The sequence below is a fragment of the Oncorhynchus mykiss genome, unplaced genomic scaffold (assembly GCF_013265735.2).
Source record: "Oncorhynchus mykiss isolate Arlee unplaced genomic scaffold, USDA_OmykA_1.1 un_scaffold_130, whole genome shotgun sequence".
Lineage (NCBI taxonomy): Eukaryota > Metazoa > Chordata > Actinopteri > Salmoniformes > Salmonidae > Oncorhynchus > Oncorhynchus mykiss.
Window position 1 is genome coordinate 355610 of NW_023493663.1, and position 17302 is coordinate 372911.

At 45.1% G+C, this 17302-nt stretch overlaps 1 protein-coding gene across 2 annotated transcripts; it reads left to right on the plus strand.

Annotated features, from left to right (window-relative positions):
- Positions 1-1730: 1730 nt before the first annotated feature.
- On the plus strand, positions 1731-9686 carry LOC118947111 (coiled-coil domain-containing protein 97-like). Of its 2 annotated transcripts, XM_036972287.1 has the most exons (6): positions 1733-2163; positions 2367-2531; positions 3205-3364; positions 4707-4979; positions 7582-7705; positions 9416-9686. In XM_036972287.1, the coding sequence occupies exons 1-6, from the start codon at positions 1969-1971 to the stop codon at positions 9546-9548; spliced, it is 1050 nt and encodes a 349-aa protein (XP_036828182.1). In that variant the 5' UTR covers positions 1733-1968; the 3' UTR covers positions 9549-9686. The 2 variants fall into 2 exon arrangements, with proteins under 2 accessions (XP_036828183.1, XP_036828182.1); XM_036972288.1 differs by lacking the exon at positions 2367-2531 and having other exon boundaries at positions 1731-2163.
- Positions 9687-17302: the final 7616 nt, after the last annotated feature.

Genomic DNA, 17302 nt, shown 5'->3' on the forward strand with positions numbered 1-17302 from the left:
CTCTGTGTCCCTCCCTACCTCCATCCCCCTCTCTCCACATCTCTGTGTCCCTCCCTACCTCCATCCCCCTCTCTCCACATCTCTGTGTCTCTTCCTACCTCCATCCCCCTCTCTCCACATCTCTGTGTCCCTCCCTACCTCCATCCCTCTCTCTCTCCATCTCTGTGTCCCTCCCCTACCTCCATCCCCCTCTCTCCACATCTCTGTGTCCCTCCCTACCTCCATCCCTCTCTCTCTCCATCTCTGTGTCCCTCCCCTACCTCCATCCCTCTCTCTCCACATCTCTGTGTCCCTCCCTACCTCCATCCCCCTCTCTCTACACCTGTGTCCCTCCCTACCTCCATCCCTCTCTCTCCACCTGTCTCTCCCTACCTCCATCCCTCTCTCTCCACATCTCTGTGTCCCTCCCTACCTCCATCCCTCTCTCTCTCCACCTGTCTCTCCCTACCTCCATCCCTCTCTCTCTCCACATCTCTGTGTCCCTCCCTACCTCCATCCCTCTCTCTCTCCATCTGTGTCCCTCCCTACCTCCATCCCTCTCTCTCTCCAAACTTCACATCTCTACATCTGTGTCCCTCCCACCATCTCCCTCCCTCCCCTGAACACAGACATAAGGTTGGGGATTGGTTACTATGGTTACTTTTCTGTTTATTTTTCTCCCTGAATGAGTGAATCCCAACCGTCGTTAAACCTCCATAGAAACAAATTAAATCAAACTAAATGTTGAAGGTCAAATATGACGAAGACTGGACGTTGGTGGAACATAACAGATGACTGCACTCGCATGATGAGTGACCTCTGACCTGAGACCTGATGCCTTGAGGCTTTAGCTCAGTGGGCTACAGGACCGCGGCTCCCAGTACTGCAGTATGAGTGATCTCTGACCTGAGACCTGATGCCTTTAGCTCAGTGGGCTACAGGACCGCGGCTCCCAGTACTGCAGTATGAGTGATCTCTGACCTGAGACCTGATGCCTTTAGCTCAGTGGGCTACAGGACCACGGCTCCCAGTACTGCAGTATGAGTGATCTCTGACCTGAGACCTGATGCCTTTAGCTCAGTGGGCTACAGGACCACGGCTCCCAGTACTGCAGTATGAGTGATCTCTGACCTGAGACCTGATGCCTTTAGCTCAGTGGGCTACAGGACCACGGCTCCCAGTACTGCAGTATGAGTGATCTCTGACCTGAGACCTGATGCCTTTAGCTCAGTGGGCTACAGGACCACGGCTCCCAGTACTGCAGTATGAGTGTGTTGGTAACAGTGGAGAGGTTGTTCGTTGTGTAAAGATGGAAGCAGAGTATTGTAACTTCCTGGCTACTAAACATTAATGACAAAATACTGTGTAAATAAGATTCTATTAAAGAAACTAAATTGAAAATAAAGTTGAGTTCCAACTTGTCTTTATTCTGGAGAAGAACTGGTTCAAATCATAATGGAGGGTTCATGACAAACGCCTTAACATACACTACACATAGACATTTGTTAAAAACAAACATGTCCTGAATCTCATTGCTGATATGACATGTATAATTTAATGTTTTGTATACAGTATAAGATCTGACGTTTGTTCAAATATATATTCTTCAACCTGTGTGTTTGGTTATGTTCTTTGTTAAATATGCATTTTAAATGTATCATTTAACTCCCGTATATGTTTGTATAAATGGAAAAGTTCAAGAAGAAACAAATAAGAAAAAAATAATGAACCGTAAGTCGGAACCTTGAGCGATGTACCTTGGTAATCAGGGGACTGACAACAACGACGGACCAGGAAGCGACATTTTCGAAATAGCAAGAAATGCAAAAGGTTTATAAACTTTGAAATGCAGTGAGAATTCTAAAATTGCATTCAACCAATATTTATCAGATTAGTCTCGTTTCGCAAGAAAGAGGGACCTTCCGTCCGCGCTAACATTACTAGTAAGTTAAGTTAGACCATAGAGGTGTCGTCATTGTGCTCACAGCCATGTGGGGGGAGATTGACCCTGTTCCCGAGCCCAGTCCGCCTGTCAGCGTTGAACCAGTGGCCTGCAGACAGCCCGACCCCCGGCGACCACAGCCCGACCCCCGGAGACCACAGCCCGACCCCAGGGGAACCGGACCAGCTTCTAGCTGCTCTGAAACCGCCCACACCGAGGAGGACGAGCCGCAGGACAACCAGGTGAGAAACAGCAACAAGGAGGGAGATAGTGACGTAGAAACCAGATGTTACCAAAAATATTGATGACTACGCCCCTTTCATCTGTGATGTTAATGTGTGAACTAGCTAGCTACCAACCGGCGAATGACAAGGAATTGGCGAAGACAAGTGCGTGTGTGTGTGTGTGTGTGTGTGTGTGTGTGTGTGTGTGTGTGTTTTCCCAGGCGGATCCCATCGGTGTGTGTGCTATGGTGGAGGTGGTGGCTGTGAGTGGTATTCAGGTGAAGAGCCAGCAGGTAGGTGAGGCAGAACTGACCGTAGCCCAGCGGAGAGAGGAGCTGCTGGGACAGTACCGGACCAAGCCCCTGGTGTTCCTGGAGAGATACCAGGTACCTCTTTTCTCGAACCCTGACAACCAGAACTGGGCTGGTCTTTCTTTTACTTATGGTCTCAGGGCACCATTGAAGATGAGACCCTGGTCTCAATTGGGTCTCTGAAGATGAGACCCTGGTCTCAGTTGGGTCTCTGAAGATGAGACCCTGGTCTCAATTGGGTCTCTGAAGATGAGACCCTGGTCTCAGTTGGGTCTCTGAAGATGAGACCCTGGTCTCAGTTGGGTCTCTGAAGATGAGACCCTGGTCTCAGTTGGGTCTCTGAAGATGAGACCCTGGTCTCAATTGGGTCTCTGAAGATGAGACCCTGGTCTCAGTTGGGTCTCTGAAGATGAGACCCTGGTCTCAGTTGGGTCTCTGAAGATGAGACCCTGGTCTCAGTTGGGTCTCTGAAGATGAGACCCTGGTCTCAGTTGGGCTCCACTGATTAAATTAAAGCTTAGAAATTCATATTTTTAGACAAATTCTTTACACTTATTGTTTTTGAGACACAAATGCTTTGCCATCTCATTCACTTACTGTATTCATACAGTATCTCTGTATCTGAAACTGGCCTGAGTACAACTTGGTATTATATAGAAACTGACATATGACCAACCCCTGCTCCCCCATCACCTCTGACCTCTAACCCTCTGTCCCATCACCTCTGACCTCTAACCCTCTCCCACAGGCCCACCTGAAGCCACAGCACCTGTCAGTATTCTGCCATCTGACTTCTGACCCCCGGGCGCAGTACTACTGCCGGGAGGTGAGGCGGAGAGCAGCGGGACGGACCAACAGGACCCGGGTACGCAACCAACGCTACGCTGCCCTCAGAGAGCTGCAGAGGGGTGAGCCTAGCAAGCAATCAGAGACCCTGGTACTCAGTCTTCAGCACCAATCACAGACCCTGGTACTCAAACACTGATGCTCACCCAGGTCCAGGGTTGCAAAGCTACTGGTAATCAGCGGTGGAAAAAGTACCCAATTCTCATACTTGAGTAAAAGTAAAGATATCTTAATAGAAAATGACTCAAGTGAAAGTCACACAGTAAAATACTACTTGAGTAAAAGTCTGAAAGTGTTTGGTTTTAAATAGACTTAAGTATCAAAAGTAAATGCAATTGCTAAAATATATTTAAGTATAAAAAAGTTAAAGTATAAATAATTTCAAATTCCTTATGAAGCAAACCAGATGGCACCATGGGCCCACGCCAACACTCAGACATCATTTACAAACCAGATGGCACCAAGGGCCCACGCCAACACTCAGACATCATTTACAAACCAGACGGCACCAGGGGCCCACGCCAACACTCAGACATCATTTACAAACCAGACGGCACCATGGGCCCACGCCAACACTCAGACATAATTTACAAACCAGACGGCACCATGGGCCCACGCCAACACTCAGACATCATTTACAAACCAGACGGCACCAGGGGCCCACGCCAACACTCAGACATCATTTACAAACCAGACGGCACCAGGGGCCCACGCCAACACTCAGACATCATTTACAAACCAGACGGCACCAGGGGCCCACGCCAACACTCAGACATCATTTACAAACGAAACGTGTGTTTAGTGAGTCCTCCAGATCAGAGGCAGTAGGGATGACCAGGGATGTTCTCTGTTTAGTGAGTCCTCCAGATCAGAGGCAGTAGGGATGACCAGGGATGTTCTCTGTTTAGTGAGTCCTCCAGATCAGAGGCAGTAGGGATGACCAGGGATGTTCTCTGTCCGTCCCCCCGTCCCCCCCTCCAGAGGGTCAGTACTTCAACATGTCTCTAACCCCTCCCCCCCCCCAGAGGGCCAGTACTTCAACATGTCTCTAACCCCCCCAGAGGGTCAGTACTTCAACATGTCTCTAACCCCCCCAGAGGGCCAGTACTTCAACATGTCTCTAACCCCTCCCCCCCAGAGGGTCAGTACTTCAACATGTCTCTAACCCCCCCAGAGGGCCAGTACTTCAACATGTCTCTAACCCCCCCAGAGGGCCAGTACTTCAACATGTCTCTAACCCCCCCAGAGGGCCAGTACTTCAACATGTCTCTAACCCCTCCCCCCCCCAGAGGGCCAGTACTTCAACATGTCTCTAACCCCCTCAGAGGGCCAGTACTTCAACATGTCTCTAACCCCTCCCCCCCCCAGAGGGCCAGTACTTCAACATGTCTCTAACCCCCCCAGAGGGCCAGTACTTCAGTGAGGACCAGATGAGAAGCCGGGAGCCCCTACTGTATGAGCAATACATCGGCCAATACCTGACAGAGGAGGAGCTGCTACATCGCTCCCTCGAGGCCATGCAGGGAGGAGCAGGGGAGGAGCGGGGGCCGGGGGGAGCAGAGGGGGGGCTGGCCCACCTCCTCCTCACCTCCTACCAGGAGAGACTGATCCAGAGCCGGCTGCAGGAGGAGCAGGACAGGGAGGAGAACGCACTGGAGGAGGAGGAGGGGGAGGAGGGTAAGACACAGCATCACCAGACGTGCGTTCAACAAGGGAAATAGTTTGCCAACATTCACTACAGTTGACTAACAGTTTGAGAAGGTAGTCTGTACGGTGTGGCCATGTAGTTAGAATAGCAACGTAATGTAATGTGGCCATGTAGTTAGAATAGCAACGTAATGTAATGTGGCCATGTAGTTAGAATAGCAACGTAATGTAATGTGGCCATGTAGTTAGAATAGCAACATAATGTGGCCGTGTAGTTAGAATAGCAACGTAATGTAATGTGGCCATGTAGTTAGAATAGTAATGTAATGTGGCCATGTAGTTAGAATAGCAACGTAATGTAATGTGGCCATGTAGTTAGAATAGCAACGTAATGTAATGTGGCCATGTAGTTAGAATAGCAACATAATGTGATGTGGCCGTGTAGTTAGAATAGCAACGTAATGTAATGTGGCCATGTAGTTAGAATAGCAACATAATGTGGCTGTGTAGTTAGAATAGCAACGTAACGTAATGTGGCCATGTAGTTAGAATAGCAACGTAATGTAATGTGGCCATGTAGTTAGAATAGCAACATAATGTGGCCGTGTAGTTAGAATAGCAAAATAATGTAATGTGGCCATGTAGTTAGAATCGCAACGTAATGTAATGTGGCCATGTAGTTAGAATAGCAACGTAATGTAATGTGGCCATGTAGTTAGAATAGCAACGTAATGTAATGTGGCCATGTAGTTAGAATAGCAACGTAATGTAATGTGTCCATGTAGTTAGATGAGCAACGTAATGTGGCCGTGTAGTTAGAATAGCAACGTAATGTAATGTGGCCATGTAGTTAGAATAGCAACGTAATGTGGCCGTGTAGTTAGAATCGCAACGTAATGTAATGTGGCCATGTAGTTAGAATAGCAACGTAATGTAATGTGGCCATGTAGTTAGAATAGCAACGTAATGTAATGTGGCCATGTAGTTAGAATAGCAACGTAATGTAATGTGTCCATGTAGTTAGATGAGCAACGTAATGTGGCCGTGTAGTTAGAATAGCAACGTAATGTAATGTGGCCATGTAGTTAGAATAGCAACGTAATGTGGCCGTGTAGTTAGAATCGCAACGTAATGTGGCCATGTAGTTAGAATAGCAACGCAATGTGGCCATGTAGTTAGAATAGCAACGTAATGTAATGTGGCCATGTAGTTAGAATAGCAACGTAATGTGTCCATGTAGTTAGATGAGCAACGTAATGTGGCCGTGTAGTTAGAATAGCAACGTAATGTAATGTGGCCATGTAGTTAGAATAGCAACGTAATGTGGCCGTGTAGTTAGAATCGCAACGTAATGTGGCCATGTAGTTAGAATAGCAACGCAATGTGGCCATGTAGTTAGAATAGCAACGTAATGTAATGTGGCCATGTAGTTAGAATAGCAACGTAATGTGGCCATGTAGTTAGAATAGCAACATAATGTGGTCATGTAGTTAGAATAGCAACGTAATGTAATGTGGCCATGTAGTTAGAATCGCAACGTAATGTGGCCGTGTAGTTAGAATAGCAACGTAATGTAATGTGGCCATGTAGTTAGAATAGCAACGTAATGTAATGTGGCCATGTAGTTAGATTAGCAACGTTATGACGCCATGTAGTTAGAATAGCAACGTAATGTAATGTGGCCATGTAGTTAGAATCGCAACGTAATGTGGCCGTGTAGTTAGAATAGCAACATAATGTAATGTGTCCATGTAGTTAGAATAGCAACGCAATGTAATGTGGCCATGTAGTTAGAATAGCAACGTAATGTAATGTGGCCATGTAGTTAGATTAGCAACGTTATGACGCCATGTAGTTAGAATAGCAACGTAATGTAATGTGGCCATGTAGTTAGAATAGCAACGTAATGTAATGTGGCCATGTAGTTAGAATAGCAACGTAATGTAATGTGGCCATGTAGTTAGAATAGCAACGTAATGTAATGTGTCCATGTAGTTAGAATAGCAACATAATGTGGCCGTGTAGTTAGAATAGCAACATAATGTAATGTGGCCATGTAGTTAGAATAGCAACGTAATGTAATGTGTCCATGTAGTTAGATGAGCAACGTAATGTGGCCATGTAGTTAGAATAGCAACGCAATGTAATGTGGCCATGTAGTTAGAATAGCAACGTAATGTGGCCGTGTAGTTAGAATAGCAACGTAATGTAATGTGGCCATGTAGTTAGAATCGTAACGTCTCACGGTACTGTGTGTGTGTGTGTCTCACGGTACTGTGTGTGTGTGTGTGTGTCTCACGGTACTGTGTGTGTGTGTGTGTGTCTCACGGTACTGTGTGTGTGTGTGTGTGTCTCACGGTACTGTGTGTGTGTGTGTCTCACGGTACTGTGTGTGTGTGTCTCACGGTACTGTGTGTGTGTGTCTCACGGTACTGTGTGTGTGTGTGTCTCACGGTACTGTGTGTGTGTGTGTCTCACGGTACTGTGTGTGTGTGTGTCTCACGGTACTGTGTGTGTGTGTGTGTCTCACGGTACTGTGTGTGTGTGTGTGTCTCACGGTACTGTGTGTGTTTCTCACGGTACTGTGTGTGTGTGTGTGTGTCTCACGGTACTGTGTGTGTGGTGCCTCCAGGTGGAGGGTTGGGGGCAGAGGGCTATGAGCCAACACCCCAGGAGAAAGCTCTGCTCAGGGACGAGTTCATCACTCAGATGTACCAACGCTTCCTGGACGGACACGACAAAGACTTTAACTACAGGTTAGTAGCTGGCTGACCAACTGGGGAGACTAACCGGGCTGACTAACTGGGGAGACTAACCAGGCTGACTAACTGGGGAGACTAACCGGGGAGACTAACCGGGCTGACCAACCGGGGAGACTAACCGGGCTGACTAACTGGGCAGACTAACCGGGGAGACTAACTCAGGAGACTAACTGGGGAGACTAACCGAGCTGACCAACTGGGGAGACTAACCGGGCTGACCAACTGGGGAGACTAACCGGGCTGACCAACTGGGGAGACTAACCGGGCTGACTAACTGGGGAGACTAACCGGGCTGACTAACCGGGGAGACTAACCGGGCTGACCAACTGGGGAGACTAACCGGGCTGACTAACTGGGCAGACTAACCGGGGAGACTAACTCAGGAGACTAACTGGGGAGACTAACCGAGCTGACCAACTGGGGAGACTAACCGGGCTGACCAACTGGGGAGACTAACCGGGCTGACTAACTGGGGAGACTAACCGGGGAGACTAACCGGGCTGACTAACTGGGGAGACTAACCGGGCTGACCAACTGGGGAGACTAACCGGGCTGACCAACTGGGGAGACTAACCGGGGAGACTAACCGGGCTGACCAACTGGGGAGACTAACCGGGCTGACCAACTAAGTGGACAGACTGAACTACTGTACTAGCTGTGTGTGTTGTAGTGGACAGACTGAACTACTGTACTAGCTGTGTGTGCTGTAGTGGACAGACTGAACTACTGTACTAGCTGTGTGTGTTGTAGTGGACAGACTGAACTACTGTACTAGCTGTGTGTAGTGAAGTGGACAGACTGAACTACTGTACTAGCTGTGTGTAGTGAAGTGGACAGACTGAACTACTGTACTAGCTGTGTGTAGTGAAGTGGACAGACTGAACTACTGTACTAGCTGTGTGTAGTGAAGGGGACAGACTGAACTACTGTACTAGCTGTGTGTAGTGAAGTGGACAGACTGAACTACTGTACTAGCTGTGTGTGTTGTAGTGTAGTGGACAGACTGAACTACTGTACTAGCTGTGTGTGCTGTAGTGGACAGACTGAACTACTGTACTAGCTGTGTGTGTTGTAGTGTAGTGGACAGACTGAACTACTGTACTAGCTGTGTGTGTTGTAGTGGACAGACTGAACTACTGTACTAGCTGTGTGTAGTGAAGTGGACAGACTGAACTACTGTACTAGCTGTGTGTAGTGAAGGGGACAGACTGAACTACTGTACTAGCTGTGTGTAGTGAAGTGGACAGACTGAACTACTGTACTAGCTGTGTGTAGTGAAGTGGACAGACTGAACTACTGCACTAGCTGTGTGTGTCGTAGTGGACAGACTGAACTACTGTACTAGCTGTGTGTGTTGTAGTGGACAGACTGAACTACTGTACTAGCTGTGTGGGTTGTAGTGGACAGACTGAACTACTGTACTAGCTGTGTGTGTTGTAGTGGACAGACTGAACTACTGTACTAGCTGTGTGTAGTGAAGTGGACAGACTGAACTACTGTACTAGCTGTGTGTAGTGAAGGGGACAGACTGAACTACTGTACTAGCTGTGTGTGTCGTAGTGGACAGACTGTACTAGCTGTGTGTAGTGAAGGGGACAGACTGAACTACTGTACTAGCTGTGTGTGTCGTAGTGGACAGACTGTACTAGCTGTGTGTAGTGAAGTGGACAGACTGAACTACTTTACGAGCTGTTTGTGTTGTAGTGAAGTGGACGGGAACCCCGACTACGACAACCTGGACATCGTCAACAGAGATGCAGAGGAGAAGTACTTCGATGAGGATGAAGAGGAGGAGGAGGAAGAGGAGGAGGAGGACATGACTATAGATGTGTCATGACAGCAGCTGTCATTGGACTGTAAATATATTAACTTCTGTAATAACTATACTATGTAATGTTTCTACTCTGTTTATTCTCCTCACATTCATTTAATATTCAGTTTGCATGGATAGCAATAAATCGTGTGTGTTTACGTACGTTGTTAGTCAGTTGAATTATTTCTTACTAGTTCCTGATTGGACTGGACTCCACACCCTGCTGACAACACTGGCCACTGAAGTTGTTCTGAATGGGTCAGAGAGCTGATTGTAACTGAGTCAGTATTTCTGAATGAGTCAGAGAGCTGATTGTAACTGAGTCAGTATTTCTGAATGAGTCAGAGAGCTGATTGTAACTGAGTTAGTATTTCTGAATGAGTCAGAGAGCTGATTGTAACTGAGTCAGTATTTCTGAATGAGTCAGAGAGCTGATTGTAACTGAGTTAGTATTTCTGAATGAGTCAGAGAGCTGATTGTAACTGAGTCAGTATTTCTGAATGAGTCAGAGAGCTGATTGTAACTGAGTCAGTATTTCTGAATGAGTCAGAGAGCTGATTGTAACTGAGTTAGTATTTCTGAATGAGTCAGAGAGCTGATTGTAACTGAGTCAGTATTTCTGAATGAGTCAGAGAGCTGATTGTAACTGAGTCAGTATTTCTGAATGAGTCAGAGGGCTGATTGTAACTGAGTCAGTATTTCTGAATGAGTCAGAGAGCTGATTGTAACAGTTAGTATTTCTGAATGAGTCAGAGAGCTGATTGTAACTGAGTCAGTATTTCTGAATGAGTCAGAGAGCTGATTGTAACTGAGTTAGTATTTCTGAATGAGTCAGAGAGCTGATTGTAACTGAGTCAGTATTTCTGAATGAGTCAGAGAGCTGATTGTAACTGAGTCAGTATTTCTGAATGAGTCAGAGAGCTGATTGTAACTGAGTCAGTATTTCTGAATGAGTCAGAGAGCTGATTGTAACTGAGTCAGTATTTCTGAATGAGTCAGAGAGCTGATTGTAACTGAGTCAGTATTTCTGAATGAGTCAGAGAGCTGATTGTAACTGAGTTAGTATTTCTGAATAAGCCTGAGAGCTGATTGTAACTGAGTTAGTATTTCTGAATGAGTCAGAGAGCTGATTGTAACTGAGTTAGTATTTCTGAATGAGTCAGAGAGCTGATTGTAACTGAGTCAGTATTTCTGAATGAGTCAGAGAGCTGATTGTAACTGAGTCAGTATTTCTGAATGAGTCAGAGAGCTGATTGTAACTGAGTTAGTATTTCTGAATGAGTCATAGAGCTGATTGTAACTGAGTCAGTATTTCTGAATGAGTCAGAGAGCTGATTGTAACTGAGTCAGTATTTCTGAATGAGTCAGAGAGCTGATTGTAAATGAGTTAGTATTTCTGAATGAGTCAGAGAGCTGATTGTAACTGAGTTAGTATTTCTGAATGAGTCAGAGAGCTGATTGTAACTGAGTCAGTATTTCTGAATGAGTCGGAGAGCTGATTGTAACTGAGTTAGTATTTCTGAATGAGTCAGAGAGCTGATTGTAACTGAGTCAGCAACTCAATGAAGAGTTAGTATTTCTGAATGAGTCAGAGAGCTGATTGTAACTGAGTCAGTATTTCTGAATGAGTCAGAGAGCTGATTGTAACTGAGTTAGTATTTCTGAATGAGTCATAGAGCTGATTGTAACTGAGTCAGTATTTCTGAATGAGTCAGAGAGCTGATTGTAACTGAGTCAGTATTTCTGAATGAGTCAGAGAGCTGATTGTAACTGAGTCAGTATTTCTGAATGAGTCAGAGAGCTGATTGTAACAGTTAGTATTTCTGAATGAGTCAGAGAGCTGATTGTAACTGAGTCAGTATTTCTGAATGAGTCAGAGAGCTGATTGTAACTGAGTTAGTATTTCTGAATGAGTCAGAGAGCTGATTGTAACTGAGTCAGTATTTCTGAATGAGTCAGAGAGCTGATTGTAACTGAGTCAGTATTTCTGAATGAGTCAGAGAGCTGATTGTAACTGAGTCAGTATTTCTGAATGAGTCAGAGAGCTGATTGTAACAGTTAGTATTTCTGAATGAGTCAGAGAGCTGATTGTAACTGAGTCAGTATTTCTGAATGAGTCAGAGAGCTGATTGTAACTGAGTCAGTATTTCTGAATGAGTCAGAGAGCTGATTGTAACAGTTAGTATTTCTGAATGAGTCAGAGAGCTGATTGTAACTGAGTCAGTATTTCTGAATGAGTCAGAGAGCTGATTGTAACTGAGTCAGTATTTCTGAATGAGTCAGAGAGCTGATTGTAACTGAGTCAGTATTTCTGAATGAGTCAGAGAGCTGATTGTAACAGTTAGTATTTCTGAATGAGTCAGAGAGCTGATTGTAACTGAGTCAGTATTTCTGAATGAGTCAGAGAGCTGATTGTAGTATTTCAAAGGGCTGAAAACAGGTGGATTTTGGGTTCCAGGAGTGAAATCAGTTATTTTTATTTCAGAGGGATTTTTCCCGTTCCATTTCCATTAATGGGGGAGAACACAGGGATTGAATTTCAACTAGCTAATGAATCCTGTAAATTAAGAGTGCTCATGATTGCCCCAACCATGTAATACTGCTCTTATGGTTCACTAGACCAGTCTTATATTTAAGCAATAAGGCACGAGGTGGTGTGATATATGGCCAATATACCACGACTAAGGGTTGTCCTTAGGCACACAGAGCCTTAGCCGTGGTATATTGGCCATATATCACACCACCTCGTGCCTTATTGCTTTTATAAACTGTTTATCAAATCAAATGTATTTATATAGCCCTTCGTTCATCAGCTGATATCTCAAAGTGCTATACAGAAACCCAGCCTAAAACCCCAAACAGTAAGCAATGCAGGTGTAGAAGCACGGTAGCTAGGAAAAACTCCCTAGAAAGCCCAAAACCTAGGAAGAAACCTAGAGAGGAACCAGGTTATGTGGGGTGGCCAGTCCTCTTCTGGCTGTGCCGGGTGGAGATTATAACAGAACATGGCCAAGATGTTCAAATGTTCATAAATGACCGGCATGGTCAAATAATAATAATCACAGGCAGAACAGTTGAAACTGGAGCAGCAGCACCGCCAGGTGGACTGGGGACAGCAAGGAGTCATCATGCCAAGGTAGTCCTGAGGCATGGTCCTAGGGCTCAGGTCCTCCGAGAGAGAGAAAGAAAGAGAGAATTAGAGAGAGCATACTTAAATTCACACAGGACACCGAATAGGACAGGAGAAGTACTCCAGATATAACAAACTGACCCTAGCCCCCCGACACATAAACTACTGCAGCATAAATACTGGCGGCTGAGACAGGAGGGGTCAGGAGACACTGTGGCCCCATCCGATGACACCCCCGGACAGGGCCAAACAGGAAGGATACAACCCCACCCACTTTACCTTTATTTTACCAGGTAGGCTAGTTGGAGATTTTTGGTTCCAACCGCTTTGTCTTTGTGAGACGTAGAGTAGGTGAACGGATGATCTCTGCATGTGTGGTTCCCACAGCCCCCACACCACTAGAGGGATATCTTCAACCACCAACTTATCATCCTGAGACAAGGCCGAGTATAGCCCACAAAGACCTCCGCCACGGCACAACCCAAGGGGGGGGCGCCAACCCAGACAGGAAGATCACATCAGTGACTCAACCCACTCAAGTGACGCACCCCTCCCAGGGACGGCATGGAAGAGCACCAGTAAGCCAGTGACTCAGCCCCTGTAATAGGGTTAGAGGCAGAGAATCCCAGTGGAAAGAGGGGAACCGGCCAGGCAGAGACAGCAAGGGCGGTTCGTTGCTCCAGAGCCTTTCCGTTCACCTTCACACTCCTGGGCCAGACTACACTCAATCATATGACCCACTGAAGAGATGAGTCTTCAGTAAAGACTTAAAGGTTGAGACCGAGTTTATCAACGTAATTAGAGCAGTAAAAATAAATGTTTTGTCATACCTGTGGTATACCACGGCTTTCAGCCAATCAGCATCCAGGAGCCAAACTACCCGGTTTATAATGGGCAGATTCGATGAGGCTGAAGTAAAGACCCATCACGCCATCAGGTGAAAGCAGGCAGGGAGAAGGATTCATAATAAACCCCAGGAAGAGTAGCTGCTTCCTTGACAGGAACTAATGGGGATCCATAACAAACCCCAGGAAGAGTAGCTGCTGCCTTGGCAGGAACTAATAATAAACCCCAGGAAGAGTAGCTGCTTCCTTGGCAGGAACTAATGGGGATCCATAATAAACCCCAGGAAGAGTAGCTGCTGCCTTGGCAGGAACTAATGGGGATCCATAATAAACCCTAGGAAGAGTAGCTACTGCCTTGGCAGGAACTAATGGGGATCCATAATAAACCCCAGGAAGAGTAGCTGCTGCCTTGGCAGGAACTAATGGGGATCCATAACAAACCCCAGGAAGAGTAGCTGCTGCCTTGACAGGAACTAATGGGGATCCATAATAAACCCCAGGAAGAGTAGCTGCTGCCTTTGCAGGAACTAATGGGGATCCATAATAAACCCCAGGAAGAGTAGCTGCTGCCTTGGCAGGAACTAATGGGGATCCATAATAAACCCCAGGAAGAGTAGCTGCTGCCTTGGCAGGAACTAATGGGGATCCATAATAAACCCCAGGAAGAGTAGCTGCTGCCTTGGCAGGAACTAATGGGGATCCATAATAAACCCCAGGAAGAGTAGCTGCTGCCTTGGCAGGAACTAATGGGGATCCATAATAAACCCCAGGAAGAGTAGCTTCTGCCTTGGCAGGAACTAATGGAGATCCATAATAAATACAAATCAGCATTCAGGATCCAAACTACCTGGTTTATAATGAAGCAATAAGGCCTAAGGAGGTGTGGTATAAGGCCAATATAACACGGCTACCTTCGCGTAATGTGGAATGCCTGGATACAGCCCTTAGCCATGGTATATTGGCCATATTTCACAAACCCCGGTGGTGCCTTATTGGTATTATAAACTGGTTTACAACGTATGCTTTGACTTTGGGGCAGAAGGAACCCTCAAAGGGAAGCCCAGCGCGCCATCGACTCTGACACAAAAGCATGCTCAAGTGGATGAGTCGATATTCACGCTTATAAACGTCTATAGACTAGACAGACCTTTCTGGTCTCTCAGACTAGACAGACCAGCCTGATCTCTCAGACTAGACAGACCAGCCTGATCTCTCAGACTAGACAGACCAGCCCGATCTCTCAGACTAGACAGACCAGCCTGATCTCTCAGACTAGACAGACCAGCCTGGTCTCTCAGACTAGACAGACCAGCCTGGTTAAGTTTGGTGGGGTTGCATAAGACAAAGGTTACTTCAGAGGGTAGTGCGTACGGCCAAATACATCACTGGGGCAAAGCTGCCTGCCATCCAGGACCTCTGTCAGAGGAAGGCCCTAAAAATTGTCAAAGACCCCAGCCACCCCAGTCAAAGACTGTTCTCTCTACTACCGCATGGCAAGCGGTACCGGAGTGCCAAGTCCAGGACAAAAAGGCTTCTCAACAGTTTTTACCCCCAAGCCATAAGACTCCTGAACAGGTAAATGGTTACCTGACCTATTTACACTGTGTGTGTCCCCCTCTTTTATGCTGCTGCTACTCTCTGTTTATCTTATATGCACAGTCACTTTAACGATACCTACATATATATACTTTTGACCTCCTTTACATGTTAGTTAAAGGCCTCTCCTTTACATGTTAGCTAAAGGCATCTCATTTACATGTTAGCTAAAGGCATCTCCTTTACATGTTAGCTAAAGGCATCTCATTTACATGTTAGCTGAAGGCATCTCCTTTACATGTTAGCTAAAGGTATCTACTTTACATGTTATCTAAAGGCATTTCCTTTACATGTTAGCTAAAGGCATCTCCTTTACATGTTAGCTAAAGGCATCTCATTTACATGTTAGCTAAAGGCATCTCATTTACATGTTAGCTAAAGGCATCTCCTTTACATGTTAGCTAAAGGCCTCCCCTTTACATGTTAGCTGAAGACCTCCCCTTTACATGTTAGCTAAAGGCATTTCCTTTACATGTTAGCTAAAGGCATCTCCTTTACATGTTAGTTAAAGGCATCTCATTTACCTGTTAGCTAAAGGCATTTCCTTTACATGTTAGCTAAAGGCATCTCCTTTACATGTTAGTTAAAGGCATCTCATTTACATGTTAGCTAAAGGCATCTCCATTAGCTAAAATCATCTCATTTACATGTTAGTTAAAGGCATCTCATTTACATGTAAGCGAAATGTGTCTCCTTTACATGTTAGCTAAAGGCATCTTCTTTGCATATTAGCTAAAGGCATCTTCTTTACATGTTAGCTAAAGGCATCTCATTTGCATGTTAGCTAAAGGCATCTCATTTGCATGTTAGCTAAAGGCATCTCATTTGCATGTTAGCTAAAGGCATCTCATTTACATGTTAGCTAAAGGCATCTCATTTACATGTTAGCTAAAGGCATCTCCTTTACATGTTAGCTAAAGGCATCTCCTTTACATGTTAGCTAAAGGCATCTCCTTTACATGTTAGCTAAAGGCATCTCCTTTACATGTTAGCTAAAGGCATCTCATTTACATGTTAGCTAAAGGCATCTCATTTACATGTTAGCTAAAGGCATCTTCTTTACATATTAGCTAAAGGCATCTTCTTTACATGTTAGCTAAAGGCATCTCATTTGCATGTTAGCTAAAGGTATCTCATTTGCATGTTAGCTAAAGGCATCTCATTTACATGTTAGCTAAAGGCATCTCATTTACATGTTAGCTAAAGGCATCTCATTTACATGTTAGCTAAAGGCATCTCATTTACATGTTAGCTAAAGGCATCTCATTTACATGTTAGCTAAAGGCATCTCATTTACATGTTAGCTAAAGGCATCTCATTTACATGTTAGCTAAAGGCATCTCATTTACATGTTAGCTAAAGGCATCTTCTTTGCATATTAGCTAAAGGCATCTTCTTTACATATTAGCTAAAGGCATCTTCTTTACATGTTAGCTAAAGGCATCTCATTTGCATGTTAGCTAAAGGCATCTCATTTGCATGTTAGCTAAAGGCATCTCATTTGCATGTTAGCTAAAGGCATCTCATTTACATGTTAGCTAAAGGCATCTCATTTACATGTTAGCTAAAGGCATCTCATTTACATGTTAGCTAAAGGCATCTCATTTACATGTTAGCTAAAGGCATCTCATTTACATGTTAGCTAAAGGCATCTCATTTACATGTTAGCTAAAGGCATCTCCTTTACATGTTAGCTAAAGGCATCTCCTTTACATGTTAGCTAAAGGCATCTCCTTTACATGTTAGCTAAAGGCATCTCATTTACATGTTAGCTAAAGGCATCTCATTTACATGTTAGCTAAAGGCATCTTCTTTACATATTAGCTAAAGGCATCTTCTTTACATGTTAGCTAAAGGCATCTCATTTGCATGTTAGCTAAAGGCATCTCATTTGCATGTTAGCTAAAGGCATCTCATTTGCATGTTAGCTAAAGGCATCTCATTTACATGTTAGCTAAAGGCATCTCCTTTACATGTTAGCTAAAGGCATCTCATTTACATGTTAGCTAAAGGCATCTCATTTACATGTTAGCTAAAGGCATCTCATTTACATGTTAGCTAAAGGCATCTCCTTTACATGTTAGCTAAAGGCATCTCATTTACATGTTAGCTAAAGGCATCTCATTTACATGTTAGCTAAAGGCATCTCCTTTACATGTTAGCTAAAGGCATCTCATTTACATGTTAGCTAAAGGCATCTCATTTAC